The sequence below is a fragment of the Labrus mixtus genome, chromosome 16 (assembly GCF_963584025.1).
Source record: "Labrus mixtus chromosome 16, fLabMix1.1, whole genome shotgun sequence".
NCBI lineage: Eukaryota > Metazoa > Chordata > Actinopteri > Labriformes > Labridae > Labrus > Labrus mixtus.
The window spans coordinates 11,608,613-11,633,770 of NC_083627.1; the positions used below are offsets into that span (position 1 = coordinate 11,608,613).

The 25,158-nt window shown below is 38.2% G+C and overlaps 1 protein-coding gene across 1 annotated transcript; it reads right to left on the reverse strand.

Annotated features, from left to right (window-relative positions):
- Nucleotides 1-14,419: 14,419 nt before the first annotated feature.
- On the reverse strand, nt 14,420-24,512 carry LOC132991608 (CMP-N-acetylneuraminate-beta-galactosamide-alpha-2,3-sialyltransferase 1-like). The gene is made up of 7 exons (XM_061060414.1): nt 24,348-24,512; nt 23,643-23,925; nt 21,472-21,668; nt 21,158-21,337; nt 19,034-19,079; nt 18,301-18,420; nt 14,420-15,617 (listed from the first exon to the last, which is right to left on the reverse strand). Exons 2-7 carry the CDS (start codon nt 23,883-23,885, stop codon nt 15,450-15,452), a joined length of 954 nt encoding a protein of 317 aa, XP_060916397.1. The 5' UTR covers nt 23,886-23,925; nt 24,348-24,512; the 3' UTR covers nt 14,420-15,449.
- Between the last annotated feature and the right edge of the window lie 646 nt (nt 24,513-25,158).

The following is a 25,158-nucleotide window of genomic DNA, read 5'->3' on the forward strand; positions in this document are numbered from 1 at the left end:
CTATAACTCATATAGTCATTGAGGTTTTTTTCCCTCAGTTTGAGTTTAAATACCCCAAAAATAAGTTTTTGCAGCAAACCTTTAATTATAGTTAATGTTAAATATTTAGTATTTTTATTTATTGATGAGAAAGTAAACAGACAATGAATACCAAAAATCTTGAGACAAATCTGTATTGAGTTAAAAAAACATATAAGCTATTGCTAAATTTAGCATTCAGCCACTTCTAAGTTAACATTTACATTTGAGAAACACTGATACGATACAAGAGGATTTAATACTTCTAGAATTGAATGCTGTTTTAGAGCAAAATTGGCTAGATCTAATTCCAGCTCACATTGTATTATAGTCAATGTAAGACCTCCAGCATCTGTCTGTACCGTTCTGCAAACTTTTTTTGGTGAGGGAATGTTAACATGAAATGAACAATAATTAATGTTTACACCACAAAGTAGTTAGTTAATTCAATCATCAAATTGCTTGTGCAAATTTGGAAATAAACTTTATACACTGCATGGACTATATATTAATGTGAAAATAACAGTGGAGCTTGAAGGGAGATCTGCACAGTTACATTGTGAGCTGGAAATGTGTTTAAGATGAGCGTTAATATCTAGAATTAATAAATGCCTTGCATATCGTATCAGTGTTTCTTAAATGTAAATGTTGACTAGGAAGTGGCTAAATGCTAATATTAGCAATAGCTAATGGTGGCCTGTTCTGTCTCCAGATTTTCAGTATTCATTGTCTGTGTACTTTTTCATCAATCGGGAAGATGAAATGAAAACATGGAACTAGTTATAATGTGTTTGTCATAATTGTTTTATTTAGCAATAGAAAAAAGTAACTGGCTGTAATTAGGTGACAAGTCAGCAGCTGGCCCTTATGGAAACCTTGCTTTTTGCTCCTGTACTGCTAGTTTTTTTATAGCACATTGGAGCTCAGACTGATTGACAAGTGTTGCAAGGGACTGTTGCCTCTAATGATTGAACTGCAGTATACATATACAGTATATAGAAATTAGGATTATAATTCACATTTTAATCTTGATTAATTGCTAAATTTCAATAGTTAACCACAATTAATCATGGTTCTAATCACATGTTTGAAATTCCATTATTTATCATTTAAAAATACAAATTGTGGGTTTACAAATTGTGGGTGCCTAATTGTTTAGTCTCTCTAAACAATTAGGCATTGTGCAACAAATCCCAAGCCACCCAAGGCCTTCCACAGGGGCGTGGTCAGACACAGCTCATTTGCATTTAAAGGTACAGACACAGAAACAGCCTGTTCTGAACAGGGCTGAAATAGAGGGGTTTACAGGCATGATCAAATACAGGATCAGAGTGGATATTTGGCAAGAAACTTTGTGTTTTTACTGATTGAAACTTGAAGGACTTCTTGAAGGACGTCTTGCATGACTACCCAGATATTTATGTTGATAAGCTTCCATCAAAATTATTTATTATACTCACCAAATCTTTGTTGGCCTTGAACCGTGTGTTGTTGGCTGTTTTTTCTCTGTTGGGGGACACATGAAGTGTTAGTCTACCCATTCTTCTTCTAATATACAACAACTGTGTATATATCTCTCTAATTGAAACATGTGACATCATCTTTTGTAACAGCCTATTCAGTTGTGTTGTTAGGTTTAGGCCTGTCACATGTGCTTCTGCCCTGTCTTTGCCTGTGTGTTAGCTATATCTTTCACACTGACCATGAAGGTCGGAATAACAACTAGGGAGATGGAAAAAAATGTTTTACCTCACTTTCCAAACCTACATAGGCCTACTTGATGTCATATAACATAGTACATGTTTCCTTGATGGTCAGAAACTTTTCAAAATATCACTAATTGTGTTTTTTCTTTTCTTATTCATTTAGTGTTACATGGGGTTACATGCTGTGCACATCTTCTTTTTATCTGTATCTCCATTTAAAACAAATAAACTAGTTGATGATTAATCTCCCTTATTCTCATCTCTCATCTCTCTTCTGTATGTTCTGCAGGTGATGATAGAGAGAATAAAAGAGAGAATGAGAGAGACAGATGTTGAAGACGGAAGTCTCATGATATATTAAACAGCTGATGATGTTATTTTTATGTTGTTTGGGTGACTTTATGAAATTAACTGCTGTTGAAGATCCTCAAAAGAGCAAACACATACAGGCAGGGAGAAATGGACGAGGGTAATGTCCCTCTCTCGACCCTTCAATTAATAAAAAATAACATTCCAGCAAAAGATAACTTCTTCTCTGCATCAACATGCCTCCTAGAAATTAATCACATTCTAAAAAAACATTTAAAACGTTGACATAGTTTGTTATTCTTACAAGTCTATAATCAAAACTAAAGTAATGGCATACCTTGTTCAACATTACAACATATGAACTATGCAAGAAGGCTACCTGTATAAAGCTGCAGCTTGAGAAATTCTGCAGGGCTAAAATGGTGCATAAAGATAATAACAATTCAACAAGTCCATGTTAATGTGTTCAAATAAATGCATTTATCACTGGGTGAAAATGTTTAATTTCACACAATGATATAGAGGACCAAACTACTGTACAGTGCTACATTTTATTTCAAGCAACACTTGAAGCAAGCTGTGAAAATCTGCAGCAGGTTAATTGTTTCTAGCCAAATCCAAAATCAAAGCCACCCTTTTTCAGTTACACCCAAGAGCTTTGGATCACACCTTTAGGGAGCTTGTCCAAGATGTTTTGAAAGGAAGCCAAAATAAACATTTTACTTGAATGTTTTTTCTTGCAATGCTTTACTGACTTTGGCTTTTCCTAACAGTCTTCCCAAGATTTTTTCATTGCAAAAGAAATGTAATTTACATTGATAATATGTGTTAATATTTCAAGATAATTATTTTGTTTTGTTTTTGTTTCTTTGGGCTTGCCTCTAATTTCTCCCTGTTTTATACCATGATTTTCACAGGTTATTCCCAGGATTCTAAACGTTGAATGAAAGACTTTTAAAGGCCATCTCATACAATTGTTAAAGAAAATAAATCAAATACTCATTTTCTGCAAATACCCTCTTAAAGGCTTTATATTTTGTGATCCAGCAGATGTCGCCCTTGAGCACCAGCATGAAACCAAAACAACTCGCGGTACATTGTTGTGTTAGCATGCTAATGCTAGCGATCTTTATTATGCTCGTATCTTCACACTGCATGTAAATTTACCCGAAATGAGCGTGATCTAGAAACACAGTTAAGCAGTGAGTACAGTATGTTATTCTTCTTTTCTTTAGTCCCTCAATTAAACAACTTTTATTCGTGAGGGGAGGAGTCAGCCGCCGTCCTGGCACTATAAACAAACTGGCAATATGACTCGGAAAACTCGGAAAACATCACAGACAGTGGGACTCGAGTGTTACACCCATTGTAGACAGTCATTACTCACAGAGTTATTTTCAGAGGATATACTTGATTTCGCATATAAAGCCTTTAAAGCAAGAATGTGCGGCTTTTTGATCCAGTAGATGTCGCCCTTGAGCACCAACATTAAACCAAAACAAACTGCTGTTTGGCTACAACTCCACTATTTAGAGGCCTCCGCTCTCCTCCAGCAACACACCTCCAACCCCTCACCACTCATGTTCACATGAAGGAGTTATCAATTAGAACGCAACATAATTCAGCACCATTAAGGGCTAGCGGCGGACAAAATTGCCTGTGTCCTGCATTGTTGTGTTAGCAGGCTAATGTTAGCACACTTTGGTTCACTCATAGCTTCATATTACACATAAATTGACACGGAATGACCGAGATCTAAAGACACTTACGTGACATCCAAATAAGCAGTGAGTAGGCTACGTTATTCTTCTTTTCTCTAGTCCTTTGCCCATGTAAACATGATGTAAACATGGCTCTGACAACAATACATCTAGCGGGACTCCCATTTTTCACTCATTGTCAACAGTCATGACTCAGAGAGATTTCTGCTATATTTATGTGTAAAATGTTACACATTCGGCCTTTAAGTAATCGGTATATAAAAATTGGATGGATTACTTTTTACTATAAATACAAGCTTCTAAAGTAACCCAGCTCTACTGTCTAGATTGCATCAGTGCACCATTTTCATGAGCAATATCCTGCTGTCCTGGAGCAATGTGAGTGCAGGAATTGGGGCAATTATGCTGCAGCAGTACGGACAACTGGGCCCAGTGTAAGTGCGCCTTTAGACGCATCACTCATTATATTTAAGGAAAAAGTCTGGTACTGGTATTAATTATAACATCTAGAAGCTTCAAGTACACATTTAATCTATTCTCCCATCTGTCAACCCCACTTCAGACTCTTCTGCCTTTAGCCCTACATTGAGTGGTCAAACTACTTAACTTCTATCAAAGCTTACTTGTTCACTATTTTTTGTTGTTTTGAAGAGGACTGTGCAGATCTCTCAGGAGATACCAGCGGTCATTGTAGTACCCCACCTGCTACTCCATTTTTTTTGCATCCACGTGACTTCTTCACAGTTGTTGAATGTATAAAACTCTTAAAATCAATTTCATCCTAACACTGAAACAAATACAAATGTTTTTTTTTTTCCTTTTTCACATACTTGATTTAAATTACACATCTACCTTGGAGTGAAGGACTTGACGAGCAACTTCAAATCACTTGTCTTGAATGGGAACAGCACAAGATGAGTCAGTAGCACTGTGGGGATACATCACGTGATGTGTTGTTTTGGTTCCAACATCTCTTTCAAAGCCTGTGATATGAGCAGTGTTCATTCTAAAGGAAAGAGAGGACATTATGCTGTATTTCATTAAATGAAAAAATATTTGTAAAAGAAGTGTATTCTGAGACTTCAGTTCACATAACAGGGGAATAAAGTGTAAAAAAGGGTTTAAGACCTTGTTTAAGAAAAGTCTCAACAGCAGCATTAAAACTGATGATTCACTGTACCTTATGACGAAATCATGAAAATCTATCAGAGGTCCTTGGTGTGATCCATTCAAATGACCAGAATTACCAACAACAGCACAGGTCAAGCAGCGGTCAGGACTGGGTTGTCTTAAATCTGGATTAGTTGGGAACATCTGAAACACCTCTTCCACTACTTTATTGTAGTAATCAAAGCTGCTTCTTCCAGGCTGCAGTTTCTGACAGACAAAAAGATTCACATGATTATCCTCTCTCCTAGAAAATATCAATACATTCAAGTGAGTTGAGTAATTCAAGTTTTCACAATTTTCTGCTCGACAACATTTCTAAAGTCTTAAAACCTGGCTCAGACTGCAAGGCTGCTCGGTACTGATTATTTTACCAGATTATCTTGTAATGTGAGTCATATAAAGATCCAAACAGTCCCCGATCTGTTTGTGCGATAGTCAGGGAAGCCCCTAATTTATTTCAAACATGTTTGATATCTAGAAATTAAAATCTTGACGATTACGTCATTAAAGGTTCCGGCAGAAGTCGTGTGTGACTACACTAACTGTGAGAGACGAGGGGGACAACTTAAACAACAGGTTTAATTTCTATGACTAGTTTACTGAAGTGGAGATGGTAAATCACTACATTGATGTTGGAAATTGACAAGCCGACTACCACAAACAGCCACCTTACGCTAACATAACTCTTGTAAAAAGTCAATGCAATAGTCTTTTCAAATTGGAGCCGCAGAGCATAGTTCAAAGAGTAACCAGCAAAACCTTAGTAAACCAAATCATAACTTAAGAATGGCGCCATCAACTAGTGTAGTTCGTATTTCCATATTTCCCAGTTCAATGTTACGTGGACCATTGTACGCACATGCTACAGTTCAAATCTGTAACCGTTTCATACCATATGACAGATATAATTGTCATGAAAGCAAAATGAGAATAAAAATGTTTAATGTAAAAAACCTCAATCGGAAGAAACTATTCCGATCTGGCCCAATGAAAACTCCATTCCGAAAAAGGGGTGTGGTTCATAAGTTTGTTATTACAATTAATATCCATGTACACATTCGACCTGAACATTTCTTACTGGTTGGGGAAAAACTATTGGATAAGGATTTGCAGACAATATATGAGTGATGTCACCCATCTGGAGTTACATCGATGGCTGTCCCCATGCTGAGAATACTGTCTCAAACTTTCAGCCAACTTAAGGCAAGACACTACAGGTGAATAGGGTAAGAAATTTAACTCCCAGATATCAACATGATACTTCTCCAGTTGATTACTTATATCAAGACAAATATTTTTAATATTACAAGTTTTCTGAAATTTTGTTTAAGTATGCAAATAAGGCATTATCTAATTAAATATATGCTAATTTGCATACATTTCCAGCTCAGAAATCTGAACATTGGATAAACCCAGGTTCAAAATTATGTTTTCATTTTGTTGACATATTAAATACACAGGTATTTACAGAGGGGGTTTTGGATATCTCTTTTTATCACTCCATAAATCAAAAAATACTATCAACAGACTAAAAAAAAAAGTGTTTTTAGGAATAAACTGTTATATAAATCAGGCTATGAATGATATGTGAACAAACCCCTCTGTTGATACCTTCAGAATATAGATAGGAATAAAACTGGAATGTTTGGTGTATGCAAGTGCTACTGAAGTGGAGATTTCTGTGTCAGAGTATGAGAATTTTTTTTTTGTTGAGAAAACGGACATTAAAGATTTGTATTGTAAAATTCCATAAATTCTTATTGGAAATTACTATTTACAGACATAATATCTAATAAATTTCATAGCAACAACCATATAGAACATCTTAAACACATACAAATTGATAACTGAATAAAAGCATGTATGAACTGAACAGAACCACAGTAACACAACACACACACATTGCCACCAGTAGAACTGCCACCCTAGTTTGTATACCCTGCCTGCATAACACAGACCATTTACAATCTAGTTGTCCATGCCTGCTCCATATGTAGGCCCCTCATCCATTTCCTGCTGACGTCTTCTCAGTTTTTTAGCTGTGCCCAGACTCTTGCGCCTAGGTTTCACACTGGCAGAGGTGACGGCCTCAGCTTTTGAAAGTCTCAATTTGTGTCAGTGTATCAGTTTCCCTCTTTGCATTGATCGTAACAATTGTGCTCTGAAGCCACGGCCTCTCCATAACAGTTAGCAAGGCAGAGGCACCTTCATTAAACGTGGAGATGGCCATACTGGCTGCTGCCTCAACCCTGCTTTTCCCCACATATTGGACAACGCGCCCATATAATGGAGTTCAGGCACTCGTTCGCATTTGTGGTTGGAGTGCCACCATGCGCTGTAGCAGGCTGTCACTTGACATGCGGTGGTATGGGTACACTTCCTCCTCACCTCTCGTGTTAGAAAGTTCCCGGCATGGTGTTGATGGCTATCAGGTGTTTCCCCATTCTCCTCTGCTCTCCTAAACCAATACCAGGAGGTACTGCACCTGGCCATATTGCTGCCTTCATTTTATAATGAACCCTGGTTATTAAGGATTGCCCCCCTGTAATAATTTTGCAAAGTTTTGCATTTACTGGCAGTCAGCTTGCCTACACCCCTCCCCCCAACGTCCCCTGTGCACTCAACTTTCTGAGTGCTGAACCCATTGTTGTGGGCATGATTGATACACTCCAATTTTACTATTTCATGCCCAGGGTATGGGTTCAGTACAACCACCTTCCTAAATGCAACACTATCCCCATCTGATAGCGTTTCATCCTACCTGTCACCTGTCGTGTTTCTGATGAAGCCCAGGAATCCCCAAAACTTTGCTGATCTTCTTGAGAGCTGCAGATCCCAACCCCAACTTGTGCACTAAGCGCACCATTTGTACTTTCACATCAAAGGCAGCGTCATTCCTGGTTAGGCGTTGAAGACGAGGAGATGTAAAAACTCTCTTGCAGTAACCATCACTTTGGCTGCTACAGAACCCCTGGTTTTGCGGATCAATATTTATATTTTATTTTTTAGACCTGTCCCAGCACAACTAGGACAAATCAATTCACTGATCAGTTCATTCATACCTTCCAGATTAACTATCAGCCACTTTTGTGTGGCCTGTTGGTCACCCCCGCTATCCAAACACTCGGATGACAGCTTACGCATCGATGCACTTTTCGTCTTTTTTGTCATTTGATCCTGTTGTTTGTTTAGCTTTTTGTCGTCTTGAAAGTGACAGTTGTTTTTGTCTTTTGTAAGTAGGTTTGGAGTTTGTGTTCATTGTTCGGCATATTGAATAAACAGTTTGTCCCGCGGAGAGCTAAACGAGGGCGCATCACGTGATGCATCTGAACGAATCACAGTGTCAGAAATCGACAACAGCCAATGACATTCACTCTTGGAGTTAAAACCCGTTTATACTCTTGTGATTGGTTGCTGGTACAGAGGAAATGACCATATTTGGATCCCAAAACATTGATCAGGAGAGAATTAGCCTTGCAACGATATCTGTGAGGACTATATATGTGAAGGTACAGACAAAGACTGCGGCACTGCATGTCGCGTAAGGATGTTAACTTTTAGTGAATTTAGGACAAATCTATAGGCGCAAAGTGTAGTAAAATAAACACCTAAGTGTGTATTTTGGACGTGTTCTGTTTCGTAAATCGTAAAATTGACCAGTGCATAAAAAAACAATGTTTTTGCCTGCCGTGTCTTGCCTTAAGGACAGGAAGAGAGCTGGAGCTGAGGTGGGTTTAAGGCATGGACTGTAAATATGAATGGACGAAGCCTGAGTGACGTCAGCCATCTGTTACAGCAGGGGGTGCCGTAGGCTCATCGGCAGCCGCCATGCTGGAAATCCTGTCTCAACCTAACTTTCAGTCAACCTAAAGACAGGCTGAGAGCCAGAACTGAGGCGAATTTTAAGCCTCTTGACGAATCGTTACATTGGGCCCACCTGTTGATCATGTTAGCTATGTGGATAACACTTATTGTTTTCAAAATCACAACAGAACCGTTTTTAAAAAAATCACCTCCCGTACAGTGTGAGCTAGTGATGACAATAACTAATCAGACCTATTTTGTTTTTTTGTACCAGGCTGTAAACATGTTTAGTTATGCTGTAAAAATCTGACTTCCGGTATTCCTGGGGCCAGCCTCAAGTGGACACTCAACGAACTGCAGGAATTTGCACTTCTGCATTGGCTTAATTTTTCAAAACTGGAGGTTGCAGCTTGATCAAAATGGATGAGTTGTAAAAAAATTCTACCCACATACAGTGTGTGCCGATCGAGACATGAGCTTATCAGACCTATTTGTTTTTTGGAGCCAGGCTGTAAACACGTTCATTTTCGCTTTGTTTATTTTTTTAATGGGTCTGTATGTAACTTCTGGAGCTTCTTCAGCCAGCCTCAAGCAGACGATCCACATACTGCACAATTTTGCACTTCCGCATGCAGGGCTTAATTTTTCATCACCAGAGGTTGCTGCTTGGTTCTGCTTGAACTGGATTTAACAATGTAGAAAAACCTTGACACCCTGTGACGCACCCTGCTGTTATTAAGTATTCTGTTCATTCTTTGACAGAACCCATTAACAGAAACAGGTCAATGGAAATCAATACCAGATCATAAAACAGTTCAAGCTTTGTTCCCAACAAAAAACAACCAAATAACAATAAAGCAGAAATGCTTCTATAGCTTCCAATAGCTAAAATACAACATTTAAGAATCCAAAAGATTATACTTACCTGCCACCATTTAAAAACATCCTCGGATATATTGTTTTTTTTGGTGACAAAAAGAGCTCAGGAGTTTGCTTCAAAAGCTCACTAAATCCAGGTTCATGCTCCATTAAACATTTGTCACATGCACAAAGGGCTGCCTTTGGAGGAGGGAAGGTCTTGTGGTAAAACGCTAAAAGCTGGAAAGTTGTATGAAACATCCCAATGGCAGAAAAATACAGGAGGAGAATAAAAAACACATGGCTTTCTGAAGAGCATCTCAGCAGGGAGACTTCCTTGATTGAAGAGCAGCAGCAATCTGTGGATTAAATATTGGTAAGAATGTGAATTTGAAACCCTTAAAACACAAAGACCATAAAGACAACCACCTAAAAATGGCCTTTATTAAACAATAAAATAAGGCAAAAGGACATTGAACTGATGTCTCTTGTCGAATATATTTGGTTAACAGAGCTACACCTTGACATATTCATTTTAATTATATATTTAAATTTTAAATAAATATAGTATATACAATGTATTTGAGGAAAATAATCATGGGGAAAAACAATTTAATTTTAATAATCAGCTTAGAAAAGAAGATCCTTCTCATCTCAGAAATGCATATTCATAACTGTCAATTTATTCAGAGACGGTTGCTTATACATTTATAAGATAAGCGTGAAACAGCTGAAATGAGAAAATTATAATTTAGTTATAGTTATTTAAAAAACTTTGAATATCTCAGTCTCTGAAAAACTACACCCAACAGACTTTAGACAATGTGAAATCATTTATTCTAAATCCACCATCTTGTTAAAATATAGTAGTTTTCTCTTACCTGTAACGTGATATGATTCTCCCAGAGGAATCCAATTACTCTCCCACTAAAAACTGGCTGCTAAGGCAAAAAGTCTCTCTTGTTAGTGAGAGAGTGTAAACAAAAACCTGAATCACAACATAGTTTCAGTTAAGTTACTGAAGTTACTCAAAACATTACAGCAAGCTCTCAGGGCTTTTGGTACTATCAAAATTGTCATTGGACAATGCACAATTTGTTTTCATGTACTTGTTTACTTTCATACTTTCATGTATTTGTTCCATGCACCGGCTCGCTTCTGACTCTCTCTCTAAAGCCCAATTCACACATACTCCGTGCGCGCCGCGGTCCGTCAATCATTGTGTGAATTGCTCTGAAGTGCCCACGTTCAGAGTCTCCATGTGAGCCAAGTCTGATCTGATTGGTCGGCCTGTCGGCTCTGCTGTAATTGATTGAGGGTAAAAGTGACAACTGTGCCATAAACTTGGTGAAAACAGTTGATATGGCATATTACATAGGCTACATTCAGTGGTTTAGGAGCGTGGGTGATGGTAAATAGTAAATGGACTTGAGCAAACTGTTGAAAATGAATTATGGCATTACAAACACAATAGATGTCGAACACATATCACAGCACTTCTTAACTATGAACTGAACAGCATAGTTTTGTATGTGTTTATGTGCTTTTTAGATTTTGCACAGCATTTCCATTACATGTTCTTTTATTTCTTTTGTAAAATTGCATGCACAATGTTGTTTTATTATGTATTTCCTGCAGCCACTTTATTACAGACTTGATTTGGGCTGATTGAGAGGGTCTGACTGTCTGGGGTCTGCGGACAGGGTGTTATGTTTGCACTAACAACAATACATCAGTGTTCCTATTCACTCTTGAAGTCAGGAAAGATGGAGTTAGGACTATTTGTTCTGTAAAGAATATTCATATATTCATACATGCCGATGAAGTGTCTTGTCTAAGGACACATCAGACATGTGGCTGCAGGAGCGGGGGATCGAAACCCAACAACCTTGCGGTTTAGAGACGACTGACTCTACCAACTGATCCACAGCTGCAACATAGTAATAAATCAATAAAATGCTGAAGTTGTATGGGTGATGAACAAGGCTTCCAAGTGTTTAATCATTGAATTTCAAACTGACCACTAGTCACACAATGATGTCATAAAACAGATTCAGTCTGCACTTAGTAGAGATGCCCTATATTGTATAACAAATGCTAAAGCCTCATAAAAACAGTTTTCATCAATAACAGCTCAGCTCACTATAATGTTCCTCTTTTTGTTGTTTTGAAATGTGGCACAGTGGACTTTCAGTATGTACAGTACAGTACAAACTTAGTAAAAACATAATTGTGAAATATGGAAGTAGATCTTCTAGAAAGTATTTATTTTTGACTTTGACTTTTATCTTTGACTGACTTGACTTTGATTTGGAACCATCTTTTCCTATTACAGAACACCATAGCCAAAGTTAAACTAGAGAGGGATAGAGAGAGAGAGATGTAACAAAACATATACATTTTCAGTGTAAGAGCCATATTCATGTTTTTGGGTCAAGCTGTAAATCATTTTTCACTATTGTGGCACTGGGTGTCGCTGTCCTATTGTTTAAGGCACAGGTATATAGGTATGTCACTTGTCCAGGTACGGGAGGTGTTTTGACCCCAGAAGGGCTTATGGTTTTTGACCACTGAGGCGGCAGGCGGCATGGAGAAACCGCAGCTGTATTGTTTGTTTGTTTGTTTGGTTCAAATGAATGGAAACTGATGGACGCTGTACTCACTTCGCATGGTGCTGCAATAAACGGATTGTATTATGCTGCAAACCAAAGACACGCCTGCAGAAATGTTATTGAAACAACACACAGCAAACGGTATCGTATTGGCCTACATAGGACAGTACAGCGCGTCAGCCAGGTCACTCCTGGGAGTCAAAGCACATCTGCAGCTTTAGTATTGGACTAAGCTTCTATATTCAGTAAGCACTATAAATCCTGTGATCAATGTAATTATCGATGACTTACTGCTCTTATTAAAAGTCTATATAAGCCATATTAGCATTATGAATTTCTGTTGACACATTTTTCAAAGCAACTAAATTATTTTTTGGTTTTTACACAATAAGGAAAGAAGTAATCTTAATAATTCATAGACCCAAAACATGAGATGAAGGGACCTTTTTTTCTCTCTAAACAAAGCCACGCTTAAAACATATCAGTTTCCATGGTAAGGTTTGAGTTTACCACTCACACTACAAGATAATCTGAGCAGATAATCGGTCGGGAGCGACCCTGCAATTGTCGGGAAGTAAGAATCGGAGCTCAAATCGGCCCGATTGTCCTACAGCGTGAGCCAGGCTTTAGAGGAAACTTTTTTTAGCTCCTGCTTTAGACCACGGCAGTGCAAATGCAAACAGAAAAAAAGTTCCCATGGTGTGTAGTTCTCATGGAAGTCCTTAGTGGATAGTTCATCTTCAGAAAGAACCCCAGAACTGTTTGTTTTAAAAACAAGTAAGACATGTAGTGTTAGGCACCACGGACAACAGTTCAAATACATCCAATCACATAGCTCATTTAAAAATCAGAAACAAAGAATGTCATAGAAGTAGACTAATTAAAAAAAACCTCAGAATCTGCTTCGGCTGAATTGTTATTTTAAACTTTGTCATCGACCCTAATTTTCACAATCAATGCATCTCCAGACCTAACTTGCTTAGAGATTGTCAAATCCAAACACTTGTAGCTTCCACACTCTGCATTTATCAAGGTGGGTTATTTTGTGATCCCTCTCTTGCACTTACAAATTTTTCAAGTTGTATTTATTTAGTCCTCTTTTTTGTCTCACCACTTGGGGGCAGTGTAATAAACTTAATTATCCTAAATTATCTTTTTAGCAGTGAGGTGTTTTGACTTTTTTTTTTATCTTTGAGTTGATTTCAATAAATTTGTCAATGTCAGGGTTTATTGACTTACATAGCCTATTCAATACCAGAGGTTTGACTGATTCTAAGGAGAAACAGGATGTGGTGTTAATAAATTGTCTCTTTATATTAAGCAAACTAAGTTCATGAGTTTTGGAAATTGATGGTGATATTATGTTAAAAAAATATGTAATACTGGCAAACATGGCAAACAGGTTTCCATATTTACAGATGATTTTTTTTTTCAAACAACTCACTCATTTTAAATTGCATTAAGGATCACAGAAACACACACACACACACACACACACACACACACACCATGCTTAATTATGAAACAGGTTGTTACAGTACCCGTCACCTGAACAGGACCTGTCTAACAACATATTTAACAAGTATTTAAGTCATGAGACATCTCGTTCTGAAGTCATACAATGGCAACAAGTGGACGCCCCCTTCAGATATTCTGTGCCAGCCAAAGACGAAGTGTATTTATTTCATACATTAAAAAAACTTTGTTCAGTGTTTTTACAAGTTTGTGTTTATCAGGTCCATTTGTTTTGGAGGCAGGGGAGAGACCTTTGTAGAAGATTTAGCTCCTGGTAAAGACCTTGAGGACTCTAAACAACAAAGGAATCCTGAAATAAAACACAAGCTGAGGCCAGAGAAATAAGCAGAGCATCTTAGGTCACAGCCCCTCCAGCGAATTCAGTGTTTCTGAGGGGAACCTTGGAAATGTTTGGTCCCACTTTACAACGGCTGAGTGTTTTTCGCGCAGAACCTCCAGGCTTGTTTGCATCCCTCAGCACTTTGCTGCGTGTCATCACCTCTGTCTTGCCTGCATTTTGCGGACAGCAGCAATTCACAAATGCACAACAATAACTGACTCTGCCCAAACAAGACAGAGGGAGGTCGAACCACCTGAGTAGATCACTTTAAATTACAGATTTAAAGGGCGCAAAATGAAGCTGTCACGAGCCGTTTAAATAGACAGAGATTTTAACGCCTAGATATATAAAACATGAATCAGACCATTTAAAGGGAAAGGTAACCAAGACACTTTTAACCCCAAAATCACCACATGGAAAAGCTTAGGATTTGCCATAATTGAAATGTGTAGAGCTGTAAAACAAAGACAAGCCTTAAATGTATTCTTTTATTATAAATCATATCTTGGAGTCAACCTGCAGGCCATTCAATATAGACATTAGAGTTGGGCACTTTGTTATGCAATCACCCACAGATTTTAAAATAAAGGCAACATTGACGAAACATTATCTTAAAAAAAAATGTTTGCATCAGTGTCAAAGACATATTAGTGCATGTTGCTGAGCAGCTGTTTCCTTTTTCACAATATCTCAGTCTGTTTGTGATACAGGGCTGCACAGTGGTAAATTCTGTCACCTTACAGCAAGACACCCCCTCCCCCCACACACACACGCCCACCCCTGAATCTCACATGTCTAAAAGCTGAAAAAAAGCCAGTATGTAGAAAATACAAATAGAGAGTGAGTATACATTTTTTGGTCATGTAAGCCAGCCTTACTTTCTATGACACATCCAAAAAGAAGAAAAATGGCACAGATTTTTAATTCACATTAAAGGGGGTTTTAGGCCAATTCAAATAATGTAGTAACAGTGGCATTCTGCAGTAAGCATTATAATAGGCATGAAGGTTTTTCTGTGAAGCATGTGCATATAAACCCAAGCATATTGTGATTACTTCGAGCTTTCCTTCAGACTGTATTGACACTCTGAAGCTTTGTTCCTTCTACTTGCAAGAAGAATTAAACTAAACAAAGACATTGATTGACTCATGATCCTTTCTTTTGCATCGTTAACAGAAATTTCCAGCACACTGTCCCCTCATGGTGATAGGGAGAATGCAGATGTACAGAGGTAATGATTTGTATTTACTTTATGTTGCTATCTGTATGTGTGTTGTCCACATTTGTGATGTTCTAAACCACTTGTTTGCATTTAGAACTGTTTAGTTGTGTCAATCGGTATCATCAAAATTATAATGAATAAATATAAACAAATTAAATTTGTTGACACAAAATATCACCACCCTTTATAAAACTTGATTATAAGGAGCCTGGCTAGCCTCAGTATAGCTTCATACTCTTGACTTCCAGGATGTACTCCAGTTCTTAACCTTTTGTTATTGAGTTGTTCCCAGTAATGACTCCAGTTTCCATCTTTGTCCGCTCCAAAACCAAACACATGAACCTAGAAAAAGAACAAAAAAATCCACTGAGAAACAGAATGGATGAAAAATTGCCATCAAGAAGTTGTAATTTTTTGTAATCAAACTTCAGATACAGGAATGTCAGCTGGACTACTAAATGGACCATGTATCAATATTAAACATTAAGTCGTGACAGTTGACAGATGTATAGACCAGTAAATAAATATCTTCACCAATGTTCTGCTTCTTACTTACTGATCATCTGCTCGGTAGACTTAAAATGACTCTGCCATTTTTGTGTGTGTTACATGAGTTCAACCAAACCTTCACTGTAGGGTTTGAAAAATAATTCTATTATAATTATTAATTTTTTGTAACAATCCTGTTCATTTTAAAAGGAACAAACAATGTTGGCACAAGATCAGACAACCAAGTCGATCCTCTCCGTCTTTTGCCTGCTCCACTTTTCAGAAAATTTGTGCTCAAACAGGCCATTCAGAGATTAGCCCTTTGTGACATCACAAAACGCAGTAACACCTCCCCCAGGTGGGTGACATTCCCACAACTAGGTGTTTGTTCTGCCCTCTGAGTCTTACTTCTTACAGTAAACAAATGGGTATGGTGCAATAAGGCCCAAGCCACATCCCCTTCTAGAGGGGCGTGGTCAGACACAGCTCATTTGCATGAGCTGAAAGAGGTTTATAGGCATGATCAAACACAGGATCAGAGTGGATTTTTAACAGGAAACTTTACAGACATGTTTTGGGGACCTCTGAGACTAATTTAAACTTGTTGAAAAAGAAGATAATATGTGACCTTTAAGCAGCTGTAGGCTCTGGAAGTATGAGTGCTGAGGGTGCTTTATGGGATATAAAGCACACCAATACCAGTAATTGTTTTTCTTTGTTTAATATCTGTTACTTGTTCATAATACTGCAAAGTAAAAAGACTCTCAGAGAGTTAAAGCATTCATCATTGTTGCACACACATTGAGGTGTTTCGAAGGTTTTCAACATAAAGTCAATAAAGATGCCTCATACGACTGTCTGATAGAGCAGCATCACTAGACTTCTCTCTAGAATTGGGTTTTTGACTAAATTATTGATTGTTTTACTGTAAAAGAGAGATTGAGTGAGCACATGCAGACAAGGGAAGGTGAGGGAGTGTGCCATTAAGCAAAAATGTGGACGAACAAGAAAAACAAACTTCATTCGATCTCTGTTGCTGTCTAATTTAAACAGATGTTTGCAATCCGCTCGTCACTATAAATCCTCACTGCTGTAATAAACTCTAAACTTGTTATAGTTCACATCTGTATGAACTTTGTATGAAGTTTGTTGAAAACTGGTATAAGCAGCTTTCTAAGTATGAATAATTCAGAAGAATCCAACTAATGAATTAAGTATGAATTTGCACTTAAGAAAGTATGATATCATCTGATTATAAAGCATGACTTCTCTCAGACTGACAAATGTGTCTGACTTCCAGCACACCTGAATTCAGTGAAGAGCAAATAGCATCCCATGCTCTGTTGCTGTCTGCAAATATTTGAATTACTGTCATTCAGAGTTTTGGTCATAATAACCACACTTATGCAAAGAGCATTACTGCTAAAAAAAACAACAACAACTCTAATAATAATAAATTGGTTTTATATAGCGCTTTTCTAGGAACTCAAAGACGCTGGCACACTTTCTTGAGATGTGTGGATACAAACTGTAAAGCAGACTGGCTATGATGGTATCGTGTTATCAGGACGAGTTGCTCTTGCTTGCTCTGAGTGGAAAGTTGAGTTTCGGATGCCAAGAATTCTATTGAAAACAGGCTCCACAATAACCTTGAAAAATTCTGCTAGCTCACTTCCAACTCATCCTTGATACATGGATGGCATTGAACTCAATCAGGGTGACAGCGAGGCTCAGACCCACAATCACATGCTTCAATATCACCGTCCCATTATTCTTTGGTTAATTAGATCTCTATATGGCAGGAATCAGCGGCACTTCAATTCGTAAATTCAACGTGCTTTACAGAAGATACACAAACATAAAACAAACTCATTTTAAAAAATGAAGAAATGGATTCTACTGAATCTACTCACTTTAAATCCAAATCACATTTATAAAATGAGCCGGCAACATCCCATACAACACACACCAACATACCTGTTCTTATAGAGTGCACACAGGGACCATACATCAACCATATGTGCATACTAACACACACACACACACACACACAAAGATAAACTAGCAACCAAAGTCACGAGATGCGAGATAAGCAATGTTTTAAGATCGCTCTTAAAGATCATGATTTTTCTACAGACCTCAGGTCAGCTGGTCGTAGTTTGTTCCACAAACTGCACCATGGTGACTGAATGCACCTTCACCAGATTTCATCTTGACTCTAGATAAATTCAGCAGACCCATACCTGCTGATCTGACAGATCTGATTGGGCTGTAGTCTGTAGAAAATGCAAGTCATGCATGTTGTAGGTGCTATCAGAGGCCTCAATCCATTCTTTGTGAATGATCTTTTTTCCTAGTGCTGATGGGTTCAGAGATTGGTGAAAGTGGAATGGAAATCTCCCCAAACGATACAAGATTTGTTGCTTTTCGATCACTTATTTCAATCAGTGTCCATCATGAATGTGTCACAGCATCACTGGCGACATTAACAATTAAATAAAAATAATATTAAAGAGAATAAAAAAAGTAAACCTACCTCATCACAAATATGCAGGGCAAGGACCAGAGCCATAAATCCAGTGGAAGAATACCTGCCTTTCTTATTCAGCCATGCTTGATGAACGTACTTCATAAAGGCCGGATTGACAACCATCACCTGTTTTTGAATCAGAGACGACTTTTAATTATTTCGGTAACACTTTAAATTAAGGTCGCAATATTCACCATCAACTAGTTGCATATTAGCATGCTAATTAGCAGCAGACTGGCTACTTATTAGTCATTATTAAGTGCTTATTAGGACCTTATTCTACATGACCACAGTCTGTAGCTTATAGTCCATTAAATAAGAGTTTGCCCTAAATACCCTCCTAATTACTGCTTATTGATAGTAAGTTAGGAACTTGTTGTACATGAATTATGATCTTAATATCCTTTGCTTAGTCTCGCCCTTATCAGTTAGACGTAAGCAAAAGCATATCAAGATCAAAATCCATGTACAACAACTTCCCAAGAAGAGGGTATTCATGACCTATTAGCTATAGACTAGGTCATAGAATAAGGTTCCAATAACCGCTCAATAATTGACTTGGGTTAGGAACCGAGGGGTCGCTGGTTCGAGTCCCCGTATGGAAAGGGAAATTGGATTGGTACTAACAATGTGCCCCTGAGCAAGGCACCGAACCACCATATAGTGACTTCAATTTGATGAAGAATTTACATCACAGCAAATAAAGTTAGATGTGAAATACACAACATATAATACTCACCAAATCCTTGTTTGCTTTGATCTTTGTTTTTACTGGCTGATAGGAGCTGTTGAAAAAAAAACAAAAAAAACGTAAATGTCAAACTCCCCAAAAGAAAACTAATACAGAGATCCCTCTCAATATCAGGCATGCAGATGAGTCTAATTCATGCTGAGTGCCAATATTTTCCATGCACGTCCTCCCCTGTTTGAGGTGACCTGTCCCCTCAGGCTAAAACCTGAGAAGCCATGTCCTCAACTCATCTTAGATCAAAGATAAAAAGGATCATCTTTCCCACAATACAGTCAGTGCACTGCTGACCTATGAACATGAGCGGCACATTAAGGCTTTAACCCTAACTCTTTAGCGTAACAGTCATTCCTTTTCCTAACCGCATCCTGAGCAATGGGCGACTTTGACTAACCACAATGAAATCATTTACATTCCAAACCCTTACTGCTGCCTGTGTGTGGTGCTACAGAGACTGAGGGAGTGTACAAGGTTTACAACTGTAGGCAATGCTGATTCTGTTCTGTTGTTGGGCTCATGCATAAAGCAAGTCAGCACTATTCCTAAATGATGCCATCATATGCCCGTTGTGTATCGATTGAGAAGAGTCTCAACAATATTTGACTGTGATCCTAACCTGCAGATTCCATTATCATAACCATCATCACTAGAGCCCTTTTTTCTCTGTTTTTTTTGGACAGGGTCAACCACACCTCCTCACTAAGATAAAGGTTTCTGTCCCTTCCTCGCTCAGAGTCGCTCTTGAGAATGTTCCTAATGATACTAAGTCATGATATTGAGATACTAAGTCATGATATTGAGTTACTAAGTCATTATATTGAGTTACTAAGTCATTATATTGAGATACTAAGTCATGATATTGAGTTACTAAGTCATTATATTGAGTTACTAAGTCATTATACTGAGATACTAAGTCATGATATTGAGATACTAAGTCATTATATTGAAATACTAAGTCATGATATTGAGATACTAAGTCATGATATTGAGTTACTAAGTCATTATATTGAGTTACTAAGTCATGATATTGAGATACTAAGTCATGATAGTGAAATACTAAGTCATTATATTGAGATACTAAGTCATGATATTGAAATACTAAGTCATTATATTGAGATACTAAGTCATGATATTGAGTTACTAAGTCATTATATTGAGTTACTAAGTCATGATATTGAGATACTAAGTCATGATATTGAGATAATAAGTCATTATATTGAAATACTAAGTCATGATATTGAGATAATAAGTCTAAATTTTTCTCCCATGTCCCCTTAGGGGCTCCGTCTAGGTCACCACACGTTGTTTTTCCAATACGCTTTAAAATATCTTGACTTATCTTGACCTTATGACCTCCACGAAACAACATCTCTGACTTTTCCCTTTCCAAAGTGAAGAGAACATTCCTTCATCTTCATCAGTCTTTGCCGTTTGTGTAAACCGTTTTCTGCAGAATAATCCTGCATGAAAGTCTGTTCCTCTGTAAACTCTACATACCGACAGACTCATTGTCTTCGCAATGAGAATTTAGCTGTCACAGAGGAGGGCGCTCTTCATGCCTCTTAAGTCTATGGAACCTTTGTATAGATTTTACCAACGTAACATCGTCGTTTTAAACTGCTTCTTTGAGCACAGGCTGATCTTTAAACAAGCTTCCCCATTCATAAAAAAATTATAATGTGAAGGGGCTTATATTGAAAAGGTTGAGTTGCCATGTTTATAGTTGTCGTGTTTCATAGCCAGATCTTTGCAAAAATTTCCCGACTATGAGAGAACAGACAGATGCATGAATTTGTTTCACTCTGAGGCTCTCTGGCTGTTTTTACAATATTTAAAGATGGTACAATGAATCCCGATTAATAAAGGATTTTTGAGAAGACATTGAGAGAAACACTGCTTCTCTAAGAGTGAGAGCCAGGAATATTGTTTATCCTGCAGTCAAGCAAAAAGGTCAAATATTACCTAGGCTCCACCTACTCTATACACAATGGGTTTTTTCTTGTGTGGCAGATATGTGTGTGTATCCGGTTATATAAAAAGCAAAGTTGTACTTGAAAGGCTTTTTTTTTCTGACTGATCTGAAAAAAAGAATGAATTCCATAAAATATGACTCACGATCCATAAAATCCTGTGGTGAAAGCCTTGTTGAGCCACTCAATATCCTGTATCTTGAATGGAAACAGCACAAGATGAGTGCTGTTGTTCAGGTCCATGGCACTCTCTGGATACATGATACGATGAGTTGTTCTGGACCCAACATCTGCTTCATAGCCTTGGGTTTTTCCAGTGTTCATTCTAAACCGAGAGATAATTCACTGTGTTAAAGGTGCTGCTACAGATTAGAAAAATAATACCCAGCTGTTTATTTGCTTTCTTACAACATTAATTTTTCAGAACTGACTAAATACTTTCTAAGCTGGAAGACTTACCTTATGATGATATCATGGGCATCTATCAGACGTCCATAATGCGATCCTTTCAAATTGCCAGAATTCCCCACCACAGCACAGCTCCTGCAGTGGTCACGGCTGGGTTTTAAAACATCCGGACTTGGTGGGAATATCTGAAACAGTCTTTCCACTGTTTTATTGTAGACATCATAGTTGCGTTTTTCATACTGTAAGCCCTAAAAAAAAAAACATACCATACATTTTGTTAGAGCAGTTGGGTTGCAAGAGCAAACACTGGCTAGTTAATGATACCTATTTCACTGTCTGATCCTGATTTGTTTAAGGTCCGGATGCAGTGGTGTAGTGCAGGGTATACACAGGTACACGGAGTATACCCACTTTTTTTTGTCTTTCCCACTTCTAAATCTCCTCTGATTCACACAATTAATTGATTGACCATATTCAGTAAGATGCTGCAATGTTTCCTAGGGTGGTTAAGGGATGACCATCTCTACTCTGTCTCTAATTGGCTAGCAGGCGCACTAACTAAATATACAAGTCTTATGTCACTGTTAGTAACAAAGGCCGTTTATCCTCTGCTGGACGGGGCACTTAAAATAATCCATTTGGAGGAAAAATTAAGAGTACACCCACTTCCTGAGGCGCCACTACAATACTGTCCGGATGTTATGATACCGTGCAATACAGTCAAAAAATCAATACAATTATGGACAATTAAGATCGATTTGACCAAAACATATCAGTGTTTCTCCGACCATTATATTAGGATGGTCAAGTTAAATTTTATTTTCTAGGCTATATCGCGAGAGATCACAAGATAAGGATACCTTTCCTATAGAACAGGTCTAAACCTCCTCCTTTTATTAAACAAACTAAATAGCCTTATGTTATTTATCTTATTTACACGACGCCATGTCATTTCTGTCTCTACACAGTCGCACGTTTACAATTCTCCTCTTCTCTCTGTGTCGAGCACGGCGGAGTTACCGCCCCGATGCGCGCGCACACACACACACACACACACACACGCACACGTTCGCACACACACAGACACTTGCGCGCACACAGGTGAGCACACTCTCACCAGCGGAGGCCTGGGTGTGTGTGTGGTTGTGTCTGACGGACGCACTCGCAATAATAAAAAGTCCGTAAGAAGCATGAGAAAATAAAGTAGTCGGCTTAGATGACTTCGGACTTTTCTGGGCTTCTCTCTCTCTCTCTCTCTGCCGTTACTCAGGGGATGTGCTGTTAGCATGCTGCATTCAAGGGGTGCTCTGACAATGAGAGACGCATTCAGGTGCGCTCAGAAACGGGAGTTGCAGGTACAACCCCCCCTCCCAGAGCTCTAAACCTAGGGGAAACACTGCATATGTATGGCAAAAGTCGCCTTTTAACCTGCAAAGAGCACTATCTGCTTTTGGCTTCTCATGTTCAGCGAAGTACAGCTGAAGAAGAGAGGTAACAGACATGCAAGAGCAAGTTATGTTTTAGGTTTCAGGATGCATCTGGTTTGAAAGCTGGAGTGGAGAAGGCAGGAAACAGACCAGATAAAGAAAGTGTGTGAAAATCGCAAGGGACTGAGTAACAACACAAATAGCACACCCAACATGAGATGGCACATACGATGGTACTACCTACCTTACCTTACCACGCTAAAGACAACAACATCATATAAGTAACATAATGGAAGCTGTGATTTGAAGCCCCTCTGGTCAGTGCAAGAGACACTGAGTGTGGAGATTACTACTTGCTTTAAGTGTTTTAAGGATTTTGGCTGATACATATAACTTTAGAGCCAGTTGCTATGACTCAACTTTTTGAAACATGGATGAAAACGTATATCAGGTTACACAAAGTTGACAAGGTTCAGGGACTTTCTGTGCTTCTATAGCTGCACCTGTGTTTCAAACATTGAAACACTAAACCACAAAACATAACTTGCTTCTGCCATGCCAAGACTTTCCCTATTAGTGATATAAATGTATTTATTTGGTTTGAGAATTGTTTTAAAATCAGTTCATTTTAAACAAAACATATGAAGTAAACATATTTTTTATAGCATGATAACTTTACAAACAAAAATCGTAATTGTGAACTCAATTTTGTGATCGTATGGCACGATTAGTCGAGTGTGTAATTGCATCCCTGATTACATTTCATTTTAGAGACGGTGTTATGCTGCCACTTACCCTCCACCAGTTGAAAGCCTCCACCGGAAGATTGTAATTTGTCGACAGAAATGGTTCCACAGATCTGTCGAAACGCTTCACAAACCACTGATCATCTTCTGGAAAACATTTCTCACAGTGGCAGCTTTCGACCGACGGACTTTCGTCCTGCAGTTGGGGCAGTTGCATCATGAATCCTCTCATGAAGACAAAGATGCCGGTCACAAACGCCAGCAAGAAGAGCGCCTTCACTCTTGAAATCATCTTCTCTTTCTTATTCCCCGGACTGGGAAACTCTTCCAATCTGTCGTCAAATAAAAAAAGAGAGTACATTCATAGGCTATATGAGGGATAACAGATAAAACTCCCAGAATAATAAAGTCATTTGGTGATGGACTACATGAAGTCGTTATAATGTTAAGTTTATAATTAACTCATAGTTAGTTGTAGTTTATATCACAGTATGTCTATGTAGAAGGATTAAGCAAATAATCGTTTTAGAAGTAGGTAGCCTATCCTTTTTTATATATATATTTTACCGTAGCCTATTTATTATAATAAACCAAGAAGACTAGGCTACATATGTATTATAGTCACATGACTCCTGTTGCAATATGTCTGTTCATTTATAAGAATACATATAGCCTACTCTAAAGTTCATCATCATAATGTCGTAAATTTTCGATCAAGCCTTATCTCTAAAACTGTATTTCCTTATTGGCCTACCGGATCTGAGAGTGGTCAGATTATAAGTCCATCTACATGCCAAGTGCTGAAAATGCATCAGAGCCGAAGAAGAGTGTCGAAAGTGACTCAAAGTTGAATGTTGTCTTATTACACGCTACAGACAGACACAGCAGGAAGTCTTCAGAGTGAAGCACTGGTATCGTCTGTGATATCGGGAGGGGCGGGGTTTGTGCAAGGGCAGCAAATGTGCTATGAAGGGTAGTGTTACACCCCTGTACAGAGTACTGTAAGAGGAGAACTAAAGAAGAAAGAAACAAACACGTTTTTGCTGGCTTTCATTCAATGGTGTGATGAATAATATGCAATAACACATCACATTATCATTGTACAATATTATACACTTAGACGAACATACATGCACTGTTAATACATTTACATAATGGCCTATAAATAATGCTTTCCCCCCCACATTTTGTGATTGTTACGCACTTAGATGGGAAACAAAGGAGTATGTTGTATGCCAAATAGAACTTTGAGCGATGTTTAAGACTGCACAGTGTAATAGTTTAGTATTAGGTCTACTTTAAAGTTTCATCTAGTAGGCTACTGCACCATGTCACTCCCCAAACCAGTCCGTTATCAACAAGCTGCAGCTGCTGCAGCAAGTGCATTTGCTGACACATTAAGATTGATTTTTTTTTTGTTTTTGTTTAATGGATTGAAGAGCTGAGAGACGGAGATCTTTTGTTTCTGTTTCTGTTTGTTTCCAAGCTCTCTAACGTGCGCGCTCTCTCCAGTGCGCGTTCTCGCTAAGGCACGCGGAAACACATGCAGAAGCACACACACGTTT